The sequence below is a fragment of the Hemibagrus wyckioides genome, linkage group LG20 (genome assembly GCF_019097595.1).
Source record: "Hemibagrus wyckioides isolate EC202008001 linkage group LG20, SWU_Hwy_1.0, whole genome shotgun sequence".
NCBI lineage: Eukaryota > Metazoa > Chordata > Actinopteri > Siluriformes > Bagridae > Hemibagrus > Hemibagrus wyckioides.
In genome coordinates, this window is record NC_080729.1 from 1,501,863 (window position 1) to 1,521,707 (window position 19,845).

At 44.4% G+C, this 19,845-nt stretch overlaps 1 protein-coding gene across 4 annotated transcripts in view; it reads right to left on the reverse strand.

Annotated features, from left to right (window-relative positions):
- Positions 1-19,845, reverse strand: part of dlgap1a (discs, large (Drosophila) homolog-associated protein 1a) — an 81,587-nt gene that overhangs the window by 13,332 nt on the left and 48,410 nt on the right. For 2 of the 4 annotated variants that reach the window (XM_058418851.1, XM_058418853.1), the window contains exons 2-5: positions 17,107-18,187; positions 9,699-9,910; positions 7,661-7,838; positions 7,324-7,561 (exon numbers count right to left, since the gene is read on the reverse strand). In XM_058418851.1, the coding sequence (XP_058274834.1) occupies positions 7,324-7,561; positions 7,661-7,838; positions 9,699-9,910; positions 17,107-18,126 (1,648 nt within the window). In that variant the 5' untranslated portion in view covers positions 18,127-18,187. The remainder of the gene's footprint in view (positions 1-7,323; positions 7,562-7,660; positions 7,839-9,698; positions 9,911-17,106; positions 18,188-19,845) is intronic. The other 2 variants (XM_058418852.1, XM_058418854.1) reach the window with 2 other exon arrangements.

A 19,845-nucleotide genomic window follows, 5' to 3' on the forward strand; every position in this document is an offset into this window, starting at 1 on the left:
ACACACACACACACACCATATACAGAGAGATCACACACCATATAAACACACACACACACACACCCCTTATACAGTGAGATCACACACCATACACACACACACACACCCCATATACAGAGAGATCACACACCATACACACACACACACACCCCATATACAGAGAGATCACACACCATACACACACACACACCCCATATACAGAGAGATCACACACCATACACACACACACACACACACCCCATATACAGAGAGATCACACACCATATACACACACACACACACACCCCATATACAGAGAGATCACACACCATACACACACACACACACACACACACCCCATATACAGAGAGATCACACACCATACACACACACACACACACACACCCCATATACAGAGAGATCACACACCATACACACACACACACACACACACCCCATATACAGAGAGATCACACACCATACACACACACACACCCCATATACAGAGAGATCACACACCATACACACACACACACACACCCCATATACAGAGAGATCACACACCATACACACCATATACACACACACACACACACACACACACCATATACAGAGAGATCACACACCATATACACACACACACCCCATATACAGAGAGATCACACACCATATACACACACACACCCCATATACAGAGAGATCACACACCATACACACACACACACACCCCATATACAGAGAGATCACACACCATACACACACACACACACACACACCCCATATACAGAGAGATCACACACCATACACACACACCCTATATACAGAGAGATCACACACCATACACACACACACACACACCCCATATACAGAGAGATCACACACCATATACACACACACACACACACCCCATATACAGAGAGATCACACACCATACACACACACACACACACACACACCATATACAGAGAGATCACACACCATACACACACACACACACACACACACACACCATATACAGAGAGATCACACACCATACACACACACACCCCATATACAGAGAGATCACACACCATACACACACACCCTATATACAGAGAGATCACACACCATACACACACACACACACACCCCATATACAGAGAGATCACACACCATACACACACACACACACACCCCATATACAGAGAGATCACACACCATATACACACACACACACACACACCCCATATACAGAGAGATCACACACCATATACACACACACACACACACACCCCATATACAGAGAGATCACACACCATACACACACACACACACACACACACACACACACACCCCATATACAGAGAGATCACACACCATACACACACACACACCCCATATACAGAGAGATCACACACCATACACACACACACACACACACCCCATATACAGAGAGATCACACACCATATACACACACACACACACACCCCATATACAGAGAGATCACACACCATACACACACACACACACACACACACACACCCCATATACAGAGAGATCACACACCATACACACACACACACACACACACCCCATATACAGAGAGATCACACACCATACACACACACACACACACCCCATATACAGAGATCACACACCATATACACACACACACACCCCATATACAGAGAGATCACACACCATACACACACACACACCCCATATACAGAGAGATCACACACCATACACACACACACACACACACACACACACACCCCATATACAGAGAGATCACACACCATATACACACACACACACACACCCCATATACAGTGAGATCACACACCATACACACACACACACACACACCCCATATACAGAGAGATCACACACCATACACACACACACACACACCCCATATACAGAGAGATCACACACCATACACACACACACACACACCCCATATACAGAGAGATCACACACCATACACACACACACACACACACACACCCCATATACAGAGAGATCACACACCATATACACACACACACACCCCATATACAGAGAGATCACACACCATATACACACACACACACACACACACACCCCATATACAGAGAGATCACACCATACACACACACACACCCCATATACAGTGAGATCACACACCATACACACACACACACACACACACACCCCATATACAGAGAGATCACACACCATATACACACACACACACACCCCATATACAGAGAGATCACACACCATACACACACACACACACACACCCCATATACAGAGAGATCACACACCATATACACACACACACACACCCCATATACAGAGAGATCACACACCATATACACACACACACACACCCCATATACAGAGAGATCACACACCATATACACACACACACACACCATATACAGAGAGATCACACACCATACACACACACACACCCCATATACAGAGAGATCACACACCATATACACACACACACACACACACACACCCCATATACAGAGAGATCACACACCATACACACACACTTGTAGTGAGAAGTGTCCCACATCAGGTATAAATAACTCTCGACCTCAGTGCTGTAATGAAACTGTTCTTCATTCTGATAATTAAAGGAAATAAATCCCTCAGCGTTGTGCTGTAAAAGGAAACTAATCAACACTTTCTAACCAATCAGAACCCAGAATCCAGCAGCGCTGAGGTCTGAGGTCCAGCAGTGGCTGTCACAAAGCCTTTCCTGTCCTTCCTGCATAATAAAAAGGAATAAATCTCGGTTTCCGCTCTGACCCTGGTGATGCTGTCGGCTGTATCGGGGCAGATGGCGAGTCTGTGCCACGTCTGGGCTCTCAGCTGGGGTTTTTGGACGGCCAGAGGGGTAGAGGGCGATGTTCTCAATGTCAGACCTGTCAGCTTTACCCAGAATACATCAGGGTGGGAGCATGTGTGTGTGTGTGTGTGAGATGGCATGTGTGTATAGTGTGTGGTATGTGTGTGTAAACATGATGTCTGTGGTGTGTGTATGTTGTATCTGGTGTATGTGTGTGTGTGTGTGTGTGTATGGTGTGAATAGTGTGTGTATGATGTGTAGTGTGTATGATGTGTGTGTGTGTGTGTATGGTGTGTTTGTGAACAGAGTGTGTGTGGTGTATGTTGTTTGTGTGTGTGCATGGTGTGCGATCTGTTTGTGTTTGTGTATATGTTGTGTGTGTGATGGTGTGTGTGTGGGTGTGTGTGCTGTGGGCAGCTGGATGTGCATCCTGAGCAGGTCACTCCTCCGTTAACACAAACACACACTTCCTTCTCATAACGCATCCATAACACACTCATAAAACGTCCATAACACGCTCATAAAACGTTCATAACACACTCATAAAACGTCCATAACACGCTCATAAAACGTCCATAACACGCTCATAAAACGTCCATAACACGCTCATAAAACGTCCATAACACGCTCATAACGCGTCTATAACACGCTCATAAAACGTCCATAACACGCTCATAAAACGTCCATAACACGCTCATAAAACGTCCATAACACGCTCATAACGCGTCTATAACACGTCCATAACACGCTCAAAAAACGTCCATAACACGCTCATAAAATGTCCATAACATGTCCATAACACGCTCATAACATGTCCATAACACGTCCATAACACGCTCATAACACGTCCATAACACGCTCATAACACGTCCATAACACGCTCATAACACGTCCATAACACGCTCATAACACGCTCATAACACGTCCATAACACGCTCATAACACGCTCATAACACGCTCATAACACGCTCATAACACGTCCATAACACGTCCATAACACGCTCATAAAATGTCCATAACATGCCCATAACGCGTCCATAACATGTCCATAACATGCTCATAAAACGTCCCTAACATGCCCACAACACGCTCATAACACACTCATAAGACGCTCATAACACTCTCATACCATGCTCATAACACACTCATAACGCACTCATAATGCGTTCATAACGCTCATAACACGCTCATAACATGCCCATAACACGCTCATAACACCCCCATAACTCGGCCATAACACGCTCATAACACACCCACAACACGCTCATAACACACTCATAAGATGCTCATAACACTCATAACATGCTCATAAAACACTCATAAGACTCTCATAACTGACTCATAACACGCTCATAACGCACTCATAATGCGTTCATAACGCTCATAACATGCTCATAACACGCTTATAACATGCCCATAACTGCTTCGAGGAATTAAAGAGCATCACACAAGATATTAACAAAGATATACTAGTTTGAATTCACACAGGAAATTTCTTCTTGACCAATTGTCCAGTTTGTGAAGAAGTTTTAGAGTTACTGTCAGGAGCAGGTTTTGCATTTTATGCAAATGATATTCAAATGTGAAAAGGCGTGTCTACTTCTTAATGGCTTGTCTCAAGACATCGGGACAAATGCTTAATGTAGATCTTATAGAACAGGAAACAGGAACTGACTTGTTTCTCATTTCATTAATTCACACGGACACATCCTGTGCTCGAAAACAGACAGAAATCAAACAGGATGCAGCACAAAGACTCGAAAAGCACTTCAGGAAGAACCTCGAGCACAGGTCTGTCCCTCGTCCACTCCATGATGGAGTGCCACAATAAGGAGACGCCTCACCTCCACTGCTGCTCCTCCTACTGCGTATTAATAACGACTTTTCATCCTGAATGTATTCCATGTGACTAAACTCCAGTGCCTCCATCTGAAGGTCAAGTCCCTCAGCAAAGAAGCGTTTTCTTCATTTTTCTTTTTTCAGCATTTACTGCCATGAGCAAAGCTTGATAGTATATTAAGGTTCAAACAAAAAAAATGTGAATAATAAGGAGCTAAAATTGTTTAAAAAGTTATAATTGATAACAACAGATCACAAATTTCATAAAAGTAACAGTTTTTCATTTAAACAGAGTGTTTTCATTGTCTATCATTCACTGTGAATCAAACACGAATCATTGTGAATCAAATGAATCAAGTGAATCAAATAAACCAAAGTGAATCAAGTGAATCAAATAGAAATGAATGCCATAACTTTTCCATTTATTTCACTTTAACCTAGAGTGTGTTGAGGTTGCCAAATTGAGATATTTAGCTCCTGATGTGAGCAGTGTGTTCACATTAAATCACACAGTATAACGATTTAAAAATGGCCCTCGACTCTAAGGGCAATGTTTGAGCTGAAAACTGTTAACGTTATAACCTAACATCCGTGAGATTATCCACCATTTAAAAATAAAATGGACTCTTGCATAAAATATCTCACGAACTAGAGCGCTAGAGGGAAAAAACGTGACCTCACCATGGACACTGTGGACCCGATGATGTCATCAGTTGTCTAGGTCTATGCGGTGTTTCCTGATTTATCACTGATTTATCTCCACAACTCGGCCACGCCGAGCTCGGTCAATTTACACGTCATTACGACCCGAAAACGTTTTGCTGCTCTCACGTTCCCACATCATAATTCATCCATTTAAACACAATTCAATCAACAACAATCAATATTTATTCCCTTACAATCCTAAACGCTGTAATACACAACCAATCAGCCACTTCCTGTTCTGAGGGTAACCACGAGAACAAATCAATATCGATTCATCAACCAATTCCACTCATTCACCAGAGCCCAGGGAGCGCTTTAAAGCCGAAAACGTTCCACAGGCTCTGTGTGAGATCACACCGAGAGGCGCTTACAGGACTGCTGTAGAAAAAAGCTCAGGTTAGAGATGTGTACAGAGCGGTGTGAAATTTTCACCTTGTGAGGGTGAAATGACCGCAAAAAAAAAAGACTTCACATTTTACTGGGTTTGGATTCACGTCACTGTTCACCGAATCATTTTCTAATAGAAAGATCTTTCCACATGAGGATCATGTTCTTGGTGATTTTAGTTGTTTTTATCTGGAAGAAACAAATCCAAAGCTATCAAAAAGTGTTAAAAATCAAAATATGGCTCTTCTAAACCAGAGAAAACCCGCATCAGACCCAAATCAGACCCGGATCAGACCCAAATCAGACCCAAATCAGACCCGGATCAGACCCAAAACAGACCCAAATCAGACCCAAAACAGACCCGGATCAGACCCAAAACAGACCCGGATCAGACCCAAAACAGACCCAAATCAGACCCGGATCAGACCCAAAACAGACCCAAATCAGACCCAAAACAGACCTGGATCAGACCCAAATCAGACCCAAAACAGACCCGGATCAGACCCAAAACAGACCCGGATCAGACCCAAAACAGACCCAAATCAGACCCGGATCAGACCCAAATCAGACCCAAATCAGACCCAGTTCAGACCCGAATCAGACCCAAATCAGACCCGGATCAGACCCAAATCAGACCCGGATCAGACCCAAATCAGACCCAGATCAGACCCAAATCAGACCTGGATCTGACCCAATCAGACCCAAATCAGACCCGGATCAGACCCGGATCAGGCCCAAATCAGACCCGGATCAGACCCGGATCAGGCCCAAATCAGACCCGGATCAGACCCAAATCAGACCCGCATCAGACCCGTATTATGCTTTCAGTTGCTCCTCAACAAGTAGAGGTTCACATCCAGCAAGTCTTATCCTTCTAACTTTCAAAATAAACATCAAACAGGAAGGAAGCTACTGATTCTGAAACCCTCAGTATTCAGTGACCTTGCTGTGACCTTCATCAATTCCAAACTGTAATCAGTTCATCTGCTTGTTTGTTGTGTGAATTCTATCTAAATCATTCAACCAGTAGTTCTTGAGAAAACGTGTATATATTACATGTGTATAACGTGTATTTTAAAGTGGTGAAGTAATCGACACGTGACTGGAATGAAGAATGAATTTCGAACTCCCTGATAGCCCCGCCCCCATTTTCTCTCCATCTCACATTAGTGTGTTTTCATATGGCACCAATTATTTTATTACACAGTGAAGAACAGGCAATAATAGATGGAAAGTTTTAGGGGCGCAAATTCTCTCTCAAAAAAAAATAGTCTATAGCATTTCCCTAAAAAACTAATTTTAGCATTATTATTATTATTTTTAAAAGTAAACCTAATTCAGCAACCATAAAGATTAAAAGTTGGCACAGCGCTAAATCTGCATAAAACCAAATCCTTTTCTTAGCATGTGTTTCTAGTCGGTTTCGAAGGTTTGATAAATTCTCAGATGTGTGGACTGCTGATATTTTATAACACTTCTAGTTTGGATCTCTTGCTGAAATCCACAGATGAACACAGCCTGTACATGTGTGCTACTGGACAGTGAAGTAAACTCCATGTGCACAGTGTACACATATTCTGACCTGTGCTGCTCTGAATGGTCCGGACCGTGGTGGTGGTCCGTGGTGGTGACGCCGGCAGTAACGGTCCGTCCTCATCCTGTGAGCAGCCCTGATCGATGGCACGCACATAGCTGTGACTCCGCATCCGGAAACACCCGGGAACCGGCAAGTCCAGAGCATCCACCGCCTGAGACTCCATCTCACTGAAGACGCTTTCACACACGGCCTCGATCTGACCGTTCACCTCCACCTCGCTTACCTTCAGGAGCAAATATACAGCACAGAAATCATATATGCGTATTATATCTTCCCTGAGACGAGGGATCGGTCAGACGTCAGAGGTTTACAGCACACCAACCTGGCTAATGGTGCTCATAGCCCTCATGTAACTCTCGTTTCGTGAGCGGTATTGGGGTGAGGTGAGAAGAGCTTTAGGATCCAGACTCTCCATACTTCTGTTGATGGAAACCTCGCTGACGGCTCGCAGGTAGCTGTGACTCCTGATCTGTAGCTTCGGAGAATGTTCTGTGGAAATACTACAGGGGGACAGAGAGACTCTTTACAGTGAGTCAGATCATTTGATTCGGTTCACTAATAAGAGTCGACTCTTAACTCACAAATGACTCGACAATTTTTATTTCTAAATTCTGAATATCATTTATTAATTTTCTTTATATAGTTAAGACTGAAACTCTTATGGAACCTTAATAATAACATAATAAAATAAGAATATTCTGCATGTCATTCGTGTGTTGTATGTTGAAAGTATGCATTAAATTAATTTTAATATAAAAAGACCAGGACAGAGTGCATTTTTGTAACATGTTCCTTTAAATGAAGTTTCTGAGCATTTCTGACTGCATCCCTATAAAACTGTGTACGGTTACATTTACAATCACTGTCCAAATTCCAGCAATCAGACAACAACAGGCACTAATGCCCGTCCCGCTGCGTTTCATGATCCACCGACAGTCTGATGTTTTATTTATAGAGCTGCGAATGACAGGCATGAGCGCTCGCTCCAGCTGAGACGGTCCAGGCGTCAGATGTGCAAAGCGGATGTTAGAGAGTTTACAGAGCTTTGACTTCATCAACATTTAAAGCTGTGAAATCCCCAGTGAAAGGGGCAGGCAGATTGGGAGGATATGGGGGAGCTGGAGCTTTTTACCCCCCCCCCCCCGCCCCCCATGGCACATGCTCAGTGTGTCGTCGCCGTGATCACGTCACTTCCTCAGTGAGTGTGAACCACGTATGGAGAGAGAGAGTCGAGAAGAAGAGAGAAGAAATTCATTTATGGCCACCCACGCAGTAAACACACACACACACAGCTGACAGGCAGACACATTGCCTCCAGCTGCAGCAGCATCAGCATCGGCAGGCCAGACATCAGTGGAAGCCACACACACACACACACACACACACACTCCCTTTGAAAGCGCTGCAGGCCATTCGCCCCCGCAAAACCCTCCTCTATCTCTCTCTCTCTCTCGCAGATCAGTCTGGGTAAATTTTTTAAAAATCCGGATTTCCATTAATCATGATGTCACCAGCAAACCTTAGTTCTCTCGCTCTGTTAGCTGATTAGCGATCCTGAATATTCACCATTTAAGGAAGGAGTCTCCAGTGTCACCAGCAGGTGCCCTTCCTCGTGGGCGATTACAGATGATCAACCGCTTTAGATTTTTCTTTACAAACGTAACCAGTTAAAGAATAAACAGCACACTAAGCAATGTGGAAATCTGCTCATGTAAATGTACAGAGACAGTCAGATACAAATAAATAAATAAATAGATCTGTCTGGTTAATTATCCGATTATGGAATCCTGGACTCCGTTGACGGCGTGGTGTTTATAGTAAACTCTTCTCATTACTTCAGATCCTCTGAATACGCTTCACACCGATAATACTGCAAGCCAGCAAAAATCAATTCCTGCTGAGAATGCGGCGAGCTTTTCACCTGCAACACCTCCGACGTCAAAACAGGAATAAAGTGCTTTCACGGTGTCGGTGCAGCACTTTTTTAAAAAAAGCCCACGGCTAATTAAGAGTAATTACTCATAGACTCGACGGAAACGGGTTGCGCGGTGTTAATTAAAACTGCACGGATAAAGAAAGGAACCGCGGTTCTGTCGAGACTCTAATTGAAATCAGCACCGAGGGAGGATCGCCTACAGAGCCTCGGCGTTTCTCTAGCACACACTCGAGTCCACTGCTAATCATATACTCTTAATATAAAAATAATCTCATGTAAAGAAAAAAAAGGAATGAATGATTCAGAAGGAAAGGAGGCGGAGCCACTGCTGGTGATGTAATGTGGGTGGGGTCAGGGAATGAGGGAACACAGTGAGCAGAAACACTGTGTGTGTGTTTTGTGTGTGTGTGTGTGGTGCTCTTACTTGAGCGTGGTCATTTCGGTGAGTGATGGCTGCGTGGCTTTGAGGTAGCTGGCTCGTCTCGCCTGCATCTTGGGCGACGGTTTTGGGCTTCCATCTGAGTCGCCGCTATCGTCCTCGGCCATGGCTTTAACGTAACTGCCGCTGCGCATGCGCCTGCACGGGATATCCTCTTCCTTCCCCATGGGGAAACCCCCCCACTCGTCCTGAGGCACCTGCAGGGTCAGAGGTCACATGCCATAACATACGGGCTAAAATAGTCTCTACACCAGCCTCGGTATGATTTACACCGCACTTCAATACACTCTCTCTCTCTCTCTCTCTCTCTCTCTCTCTCTCTCTCTCACACACACACACACACACACACGACCCTATACAGTGACCTTCTGATGATCAAAATCAGACCTTCGCACCACATGGAGATAATAATACGAATTTAAATTCTTTTTACAGGATTAGTAAAGAATTATAAGATAATTTTTTATTTTTTAAGTCTCCTAAATTCAATTATTTCAGCTAATTTAAGTGTTGAGGTGTACTGCACTATTATTTTTATTTTAAAAATATAACCCTAGAGAATGTGGGCTTTTATTCTAGTAAAGATTTACTGATGAAATGAAGCCATCCATGCCATTTCCACACACACACAGCACAGTGGGCAGACATAATTAATGAGGCTGCCGGTGTGAGCTCGCATGATTGGGCTAACGATGCCTCCCTGCGTATCACAACATCTGTCTGGACTCCACTCGCTCTCACAAACTCACATCAGCTCCATTAAATAATCCACATTTTCAACCTCGCAGATTTATAACAATCCACACCATCTGACCTTAACGCAGGGTTCTAGAAGCTTAAAGTACATGTACAGACATAAGTAAATAAGCTGAGACATGGTGCATGTGCATGTGCGTGTGCGTGTGCGTGTAAACATGTAACAAAGAATTGTTTCTCTCTGATTTCTCACACGACACTGAGCGAAAAATCCCACGTTAAAGAATTCCTGTGCCACAGTGTGATTCAGCGCAGAGCTACCGTTGCCGTGGAAACGGAGGGCCCTGGCGTCACAGCGGGTATAAAAGGCAGTTAGTGATAAAACCCAATGTGCCCACACACACACACACACACACACACACACAACCACAGATGTGTTCATTCCTTAAAGACATGCTGTGCGACTGATCAGAAGCGTCACAACAACTGTTTTCCTTTAAGGTCTCACACACAAAGCTTCAAGATATAAAAATCTGATAGTGCTTAGATTTCAGGACATGATGCTCACAGAAATATTTAACTCCAGTAAGCGATGTGTGGATATGACACAACAATACACCCTAATACTGTGATGATCTGGACTGAGATACTGAATGATGTGGATGCGATCACGTAGCTGATACATGAGCAGCATCCAAGGCATTAAGAGCTCTATCCAATAGGGAGCAGGGTAGAGCTAAAGAATTCGTGAGCGCAAACATGGCGAGGGTAACGGAGCCGACTTTACTGTTTATCGTGAGAAAACAGACAAAACACGAGCAGGTCGGACGCATAGTTTTAAAAGATTATGACGGAAATGAGTCGATGCGACAATTATAAACCAATTACTACTGAAAAAGGATAAATAACTAGTGTATTGAAATATTTCACACGTGGTAGCAGGCTAGCAAGATGATTTACACATAAAAACATCCTGACATCATCATCATTTATGAATTAAGACCTACCTGAAATTCTGAGACATGGATCACAGGATATCAATCAAATATCATATCAGCGTGGATTCAAGGGTATGATTAAATATCGAAGTGTTGCCTGGTATTTATTTAATTTTTTTTTTAAATCTCATAGTGTAAATGTAGAGCATGTTTTCTAGTTCTCTGTTAATATGATATTTTACGGTACTACAGCGCCTCCGCTGCTGAATTTTATTATTACACATGTAGCATTCATTTCTGGGAATACACCCACGTGATGCTCCAGGTGAGGGCGGGATTCATGTGGCATCCATCTTGCGTGTTCAGATACACTCCTGGTTTTCCTGATTCAGTGTCAGGGGCAGCAGGGGGCACTACAAATCTCGCTGAGCAAAAGCAATATCGTGACAAACTCAAGTGTAACAAGCACAAGCTGAGCGGATCTCATATCACCTATTTGCGCCTAATTTTCTTTGTTAATTTAGTTTTTATTTCTTAATCAATTGAATACTTAAATACTCAAAGTTATGAAGTAGTGTTTTCTCCACTCTTACTTATGCCCCTTACTCATCTAAATTGCGAGCCTACAGCCTGTGCTGTGGTGTTCTCTCACCGCTGCTAGCATGGTACTTCGCTAGTTCATGAGTTAGCTACTTCAGCTTGGCCCACAATCTGTGACTCGGTGTCATGTGTGTGTGGTCTCTGTAGACAGGAAGTTTGATGAGACGTTAAATTGCTCTGATGTATGCTGGATCTCTGTGAAACTCTTCCACAGATGCCGTCTTCTTCGACTTTCCAAAACACACTAGGAGTTTTCCCTGACAGTCTGAGCTCCGAGCACCCGACTGAGCCGCAATCCACAGTACGGCTCCCAGCACGCCAAACTGCTCTGACTTCCTGCCTCATTTAGGGGATAAAAGATCCTGTCGAACATCACAGCATCCGATTCCGCTCATTACAGTCGTCCATGACACTTTTCTGGATCTTTCTCTGGAAAACTGTTCGGTATTTTTCACAGCAGGGTTCTGAGATGGGATAAAATGCTAGGCTTAAACGCTTGTCTTAAAAGGTCACGAGTGATAAAAACACACTTTTAGGGCTAAAACACAACGTAGGTTTTGGTGGATGCTAGCATATCCTGACAACTTCAAAAGCTCTCTCTCTCTCTCTCATTCTCTCTCTCTCACACTTTTTACACACACACACACACAATTCGAACAAGATCTTAAGAAGTCCTAACAGCTGTTAGACACGCTATCAAAACATCATTACAGATAATTTGGCAGTGGGATCATCCAGCGCTCGAGTGGGATTAACCGCCTCGCTCGAAAGCGAAGTGCCATCCCGCATCCCGCAATCTGCAACTGTTCCGAAAAAAAGCCCTGAACATTCATTCACAGTTACTATGGCAACCTGGGTTCTGAATTTAGCACGTCCAAAAAAAAAAAAGAAAAAGAGAGATACAAGTTATTCTTTGCAATTTCCGAGCGTGAGAGAGAACATGGCAGAAACCCTCTCTTCAGAAGGAGGAGGATGTGTGACTGAGAGGCTGTGAATCAGTCAATCACTCCTAATGCATCTCTCCGCTTCTAGTCTGTTAAAGCTTCATTTTTTTAAAGTGTTCTTTATTACAGTTGGATCAGGTTGCTGTATTACGTCTCTGATTAAATTTATGAAGCATGCTTGGGAATGGAAAAGGCGCTATATACATTTATATCATTTTCATTTTTATTATTAGAATTACAAACCACACACCTGAGAAAAAGGCCATATATATATATATATATATATATATATATATATATATATATATATATATATATATATATATATTGCCAAAAGTATTCGCTCACCTGCCTTGACTCGCATATGAACTTAACTGACATCCCATTCCTAATCCATAGGGTTCAATATGACGTCGGTCCACCCTTTGCAGCTATAACAGCTTCAACTCTTCTGGGAAGGCTGTCCACAAGGTTTAGGAGTGTGTTTATGGGAATTTTTGACCATTCTTCCAGAAGCGCATTTGTGAGGTCACACACTGATGTTGGATGAGAAGGTCTGGCTCTCAGTCTCCGCTCTAATTCATCCCAAAGGTGTTCTATCGGGTTGAGGTCAGGACTCTGTGCAAGTTCATCCACACCAGACTCTGTCATCCATGTCTTTATGGACCTTGCTTTGGTCACTGGTGCACAGTCATGTTGGAAGAGGAAGGGGCCAGCTCCAAACTGTTCCCACAAAGTTGGGAGCATGGAATTGTCCAAAATGTCTTGGTATGCTGAAGCATTCAGAGTTCCTTTCACTGGAACTAAGGGGCCAAGCCCAGCTCCTGAAAAACAACCCCACACCATAATCCCCCCTCCACCAAACTTTACACTTGGCACAATGCAGTCAGACAAGTACCGTTCTCCTGGCAACCGCCAAACCCAGACTCGTCCATCAGATTGCCAGATGGAGAAGCGCGATTGGTCACTCCAGAGAACGCGTCTCCACTGCTCTAGAGTCCAGTGGCGGCGTGCTTTACACCACTGCATCCGACGCTTTGCATTGCACTTGGTGATGTATGGCTTGGATGCAGCTGCTTGGCCATGGAAACCCATTCCATGAAGCTCTCTGCGCACTGTTCTTGAGCTAATCTGAAGGCCACATGAAGTTTGGAGGTCTGCAGCGATTGACTCTCAGCATGCGCCTCAGCATCCGCTGACCCCGCTCCGTCAGTTTACGTGGCCTACCACTTCGTGGCTGAGTTGCTGTCGTTCCCAAACACTTCCACGTTCTTATAATACAGCTGACAGTTGACTGTGGAATATTTAGGAGCGAGGAATTTCACGACTGGATTTGTTGCACAGGTGGCATCCTATCACAGTTCCACGCTGGAATTCACTGAGCTCCTGAGAGCGACCCATTCTTTCACAAATGTTTGTAAAAACAGTCTGCATGCCTAGGTGCTTGATTTTATACACCTGTGGCCATGGAAGTGAGCGAATACTTTTGGCAATATAGTGTATATATATATATATATATATATATATATATATATATATATATATATATATATATATATATATATAGAGGCATATAGGCCACGCCTCCTCGACAGAGACTGCCAGCCACAGAGGCCACGCCTCCTCAACAGAGACTATCAGCCACAAACACCAGGCATAGGAACAGATGACATTACTGGGACTAACAGGAAAAGAGGCCACACCCACTTTATCAGAACTGATCAAAAATTATGCCTTTTTCAATAAGACTGACAAACAGGCCATGCCTCTTTCTCTGAGTCTGACAGACCCATAAGCCACACCTCTTTCACTAGGACTTATATACATGGGCCACACCTCTTTTTGTGACAGTGTTGGCCCATAGGCCTCACCTCCTTCACTGAGATTGACAGAACTATAGACCACTCTATTCTCAATGACACTGACTGGTAGTAAGGCCACTCTGGGCCACAGAAGCCACATCTCATTCAGTGAAACTGATAAGCACACAGGCCACACCTCATTCAGTGAAACTGATAAGCACACAGGCCACACCTCATTCAGTGAAACTGATAAGCACACAGGCCACACCTCATTCAGTGAAACTGATAAGCACACAGGCCACACCTCCTTCAGTAAAACTGATAAGCACACAGGCCACTCCTCCTTCAATGGAATTGCAGACTCATAAACTACACCTCCTTTACTGGATCTAAAGCACAGAGGCCACACCTCCTTCACTAGAACTGAGCCACAGAGGCCACACATTCTTCAGTAAAACTGATAAGCACACAGGCCACACCTCCCTCACTGGAATTGCAGACTCATAAACCACACCTCCTTCACTAGAACTGAGGCACACAGGCCACACCTCCCTCACTGGAATTGCAGACTAATAAACCACACCTCCTTCACTAGAACTGAGGCACACAGGTCACACCTCCTTCACTGGAACTGAGGCACACAGGCCACACCTCCTTCACTGGAACTGAGGCACATAGGCCACACCTCCTTCACTGGAACTGAGGCACACAGGCCACACCTCCTTCAGTGGGTCTTTATTTATGGCCCTGAACTTCAGTGTTTGTACTGTAACAGTGAGTAACCGTGAGTTTAGCGACAGCATGTCAAGGTGGTATTTATTTCCCCCTCCACTACGCTGCTGTGATAATTACTGCAGGTCTCATGTTTAATGACCCTTTAACGACAGACATTTATTACCCACAACTTTTTTCATCAGTTTTTATTAGCATCTCATATTTTTGATGTGCATAGTACAAACTACTGCAGGTCTTGTGTGTAATGACCCTTTAAAGACAATTATTACCCAAAATGTCTATTAATATTTCATTGTACATGTCCCAGTTCATCATATGCAGCATATTAGCATTTCATATGCATCATTCATGACTGTGTTATTAACCATAGCAGGGTGAACAAGATGATGAATTGTTCTACTACTCTGTTTATGGTAGTTAAATGTCTGTTCATATATTTATCTGTATTGTATTTTATCTGAATTGTAGACTGAAATTGGCTCCTGTGGACACTGTGATGATGGTTTAAGGGTGGAGTTTAACTTGTCCTTAATTTTGCAGATCACGGTTGATTTATGTTAAATTAGTTCTAGATTTGGAAAAACAAGAGGCAAGTTCAGATAACATTTGCTAGCAACTTCAAACAATATTTTGCATCTGGTTGATCAAAGTTGAGCCTAAGCTCCACCCCTTGTTGACCCACAATGTGCTCTCTAGGCAACCGGTGCCACACGAGGTGGTAAGGCTCGAACCTGAAAGCTGGGCTATCTGAATAATTAATCGTGTGATGCAACCCACCATCAGCACTCTGCTCTCCTTCTGATGTGCTTTTATGCAGATTTAAATAATTGATCATGTGATGAAACGAAGGCTTCCACATCTTCCTTCGAAACGAAACCGCCAGCGCTTAACTCAGGATTCGAAATCCTCAGACGCACGCTTTGTCACTTGGGAACCAAACCGATCGGAACCACTTGACATTTAATTTAATCACACATCAAACAGACATGTACACACCCATCCCGAAACCCTGCTTTATTTTACACATGCACACACATTAGACCTGTCACAACTGTAACATTCTGAATTATTGCCATTGAACTTTTCACTGTTTGCTGCATTAATAAAAGTGTGATGTCCAGCCAGATGTCCATCATGATGTGAACGCTATCCTGAGTGTGTTTTCTTCATGAACATAATTCTGAATAGATAATCGTTCTAAACTTTTGCACACTCACATGTACTGAACATATAAGTAAGCAGAATCTCTGTCTATACTCTCAGAATAAAGCAAATCTTGATCAACTCAAACCTTGCCGATTATTCGATAACGTTATAATTGTGACAGCTCTAATATTCACCACCTCAGTAATGCATAAATGATAGAAAGAACTGGGAAGAAATTATAGAGAAAGAGATGAAATATTAAAGGTTCAGAGGTTAATTAAAATACCAGAAATAATACATGATCATCTAACTAGAAAGTAAGGCGGCTAGTGGTTTGCACTTACTTCTCAGCAGAACTCAAATCAAAGCTGGAGCCTCCCTCCAGGTGAAAGCAGGAGGAGAGGAGGAGGAAGAGGATGTGACGGTGGTGGTGGTGAGGGTGAAAGTGAAGGTGGGTGAGGTAAGCATGGGGGTGCAGGGGGGAAATTATTCATAAGGAGTGTTGAAATTTTTAAATTTGGATTTGGCATACCTGCAAGAATTGGCAAGTGCGCTCCTGCTGACAAGCTTCTGCTTTCACTAGCGCCTTATCTAGATTTACAGCAGCCTGCTGGTACACCTGGCGCGCCCTGCTCACCGTGAGAGAGGACGACCATGCACTCTTCTTCGCCAGCTGTGTCACGTCCGTGCCCGGTGCCGTGATGGCGCAGGTCGTGCACTTGGCCACGTCGCTGCTGCTGCGCGAGTTCTTCAGCGTCGGCTCTGCTCCGCACGCCTCCAGGAAGTACTGAGACTGCGCCCGCTCTGGGTGACGCCCTACGGTCATGATGCCCGGTGCAGCATGGCGCAGAGGGCAGACATCCCGCTCCAGCTCATCTGAGCTCCAGTATCCCGACGGTGGCGTCCGCTGCTTGGGCTCGGCCGATTTGCAGCGCTCACGGCTCTTGCTCCGCTTGCGCTGCCGTGGTGTCGGTGCTGGCGTGTTTTCTCCATCAGGACTAGCTTTGCTTCCGTTCATACTGCTCTTACTGTGTCCGTGCCCATGTCCTCCGTGGTGAGGCCCTTCTAACGAGTGTGACTTGGTAAACAGTTTCTGCACCGAGTGCACCAAGTGCCGGATACGCCCAGGACTGTCGTTGCGCTGCTCTAAAGCAGCCGCTGCAGCTGCTGCCCGTTTATACTGCAGCGTGTGATAGCCATCCCGCGCCATCGGAAGCTGCCGATCCAGATGTTCCAGCAGGTTAACTGGCACTTGTTGACATTTTCCTGCAGGTCCCATTCCACCCGTGTAGGGCACGACAGCACACTCTTCCTTAGGCTCATGGCTTGTGCTGTAGTGGCGCCGTGGGAAAGTCCCGTAAGGCACCACACAGTCCGGCTGGTATGAGCTCCGTGAGGAGTAATACGGATGATCAGGAGGAGGCGGAGCCTCGATCTGGCTGATGAGGTAGGGCTTGCGATCACCGTGGTGACCCATAGGGTCATACGAAGGCTCGCAGGCCACCATGTGGTGGTGGCTGCGGCTGCTGGAAAGGCCTTTCATCATCATCATGGGGCCAGGGTCATGTACACACACACACTCTACTAACGGCTCCAAACTCTCCCCACTGGACCTGTAGAGAGCAAAACAAAAATGCGATAAACGACTGGACACAATAAGCTCATTATAGGTAGATGATACACTCGAATCATTCCTGGAACTCCACACGTTTGATGTTTTAACACACCACAGCTATAATGCAGCCCTTAATATCCAGGGTCACTTGACCAGGAAAGGACCTCCTATAGTTCTAGAAAAATATCCACCCTGATGTCCACCCTAGTCATTTCTGGTGTTTATGGAAAGTCCACCGACAGACAGAGAGAAATTTTTTGATTGCAATGTGGCTAAGAATTAGCAACTTTTTGACTATTGCCCCTGACTCTTGTCCTTTTCCTGTACTTCTATCAATTCTTACAGATCACATTGTTTCATTGCAGAGAGATTTTTTACTTTATCTTTTTCTGTCCATTTTTGGATGTCTGCTTTGATCAGCACCTCATTACACCCGGGCTTACCATGCCCCACGTCTGTTGGGAAACCTGCAGTGATCTGAGGTTCCTTCCTGATTTCCCACACTTTCCCACTGACTCTGGGATCTACCTTCTTTTACTCTCTTCCTAACACCCAGCCTCCCCCCACTTGGTGGGCAATCTCCATAAGCAATCACAGGGAAAATGAAGATTGATTTTGCTATTTTTGTGCAAACCGGTTGGATATATTTAGCCGAGGAGGATAAAACAGAGAAGCAGAGCACATCAGGAGGTCTCCGTGCCCTCTCCCCTACAGAGCAGTGATGTGCCTCGTGGCATCTCCGCTCCTCATTATTGCACTCTGTCAGTCACACAGCAGCATCCGTTTCATTCAGAACGCCGCTTTGTCAACCGCAATCTGGGTAATTGCAGGTGGCGAGCTGGGCCTTATTCAGCTGTGCTAATTATGGTGACGTCGAAGATGAAGAGGCGAAGCTGCCTCAGGAAGAGTGCGCTACAGGAGGGAGAGTGGAGAAGGGACAGTGTGATCGTGAGAGAGAGACAGAGAGAGAGAGAGAGAGAGAGAGAGGAGAAAACAGTCTAACCCGTTATTAGAGAGGTTATTATTGGGCATTGTGACAATGTAATGGCAGAGGGCTACAGAGGCTTGGAGCACAAAGCTTCTGATCTCAAACACACACATATATATATATATGTACACACACATACACAGGAAGAATGGAGCTCATTTCAAGGGAGCCATTGTACAGAGAACCAGAGATCCACAGGGGTCACGTTTGTAAGAAAGTCTCGGTTCTAAGCACCGTAGCAGTATAAAGTGTATCAGGAATAAAACTAGCAAACTGTCTATCATCCATACGACCTGCATGATTTCAGCACTGAGAAACTACTAATTCCCATATGGTACCTCATGGCTTTTGTGCAATTGAGCAACAAGATACCCATCCTGAATATCCATTTCACTACTAATCATTGTGTAGAATGTAGCGTATACAACCGGGGGTTCGGGCAGTTAAATAAAAATCAAAGAATAGACCAGAACACAGGAGAACAGATTGGTCAGAGTGACTGTAAAACTGACCGTTTTTCATTGTGTACCTGCTCTGAACCAGGTGCTTTTCCCCCACACACCAGTGCTCAATAATATTCAGTGTATACTGTGTGAAACCGGGCGATATGGATGAAGTCCTGCAGAGTTTCTGCTCCACTTAACTTATGCTCACATTTTTCCATGCAT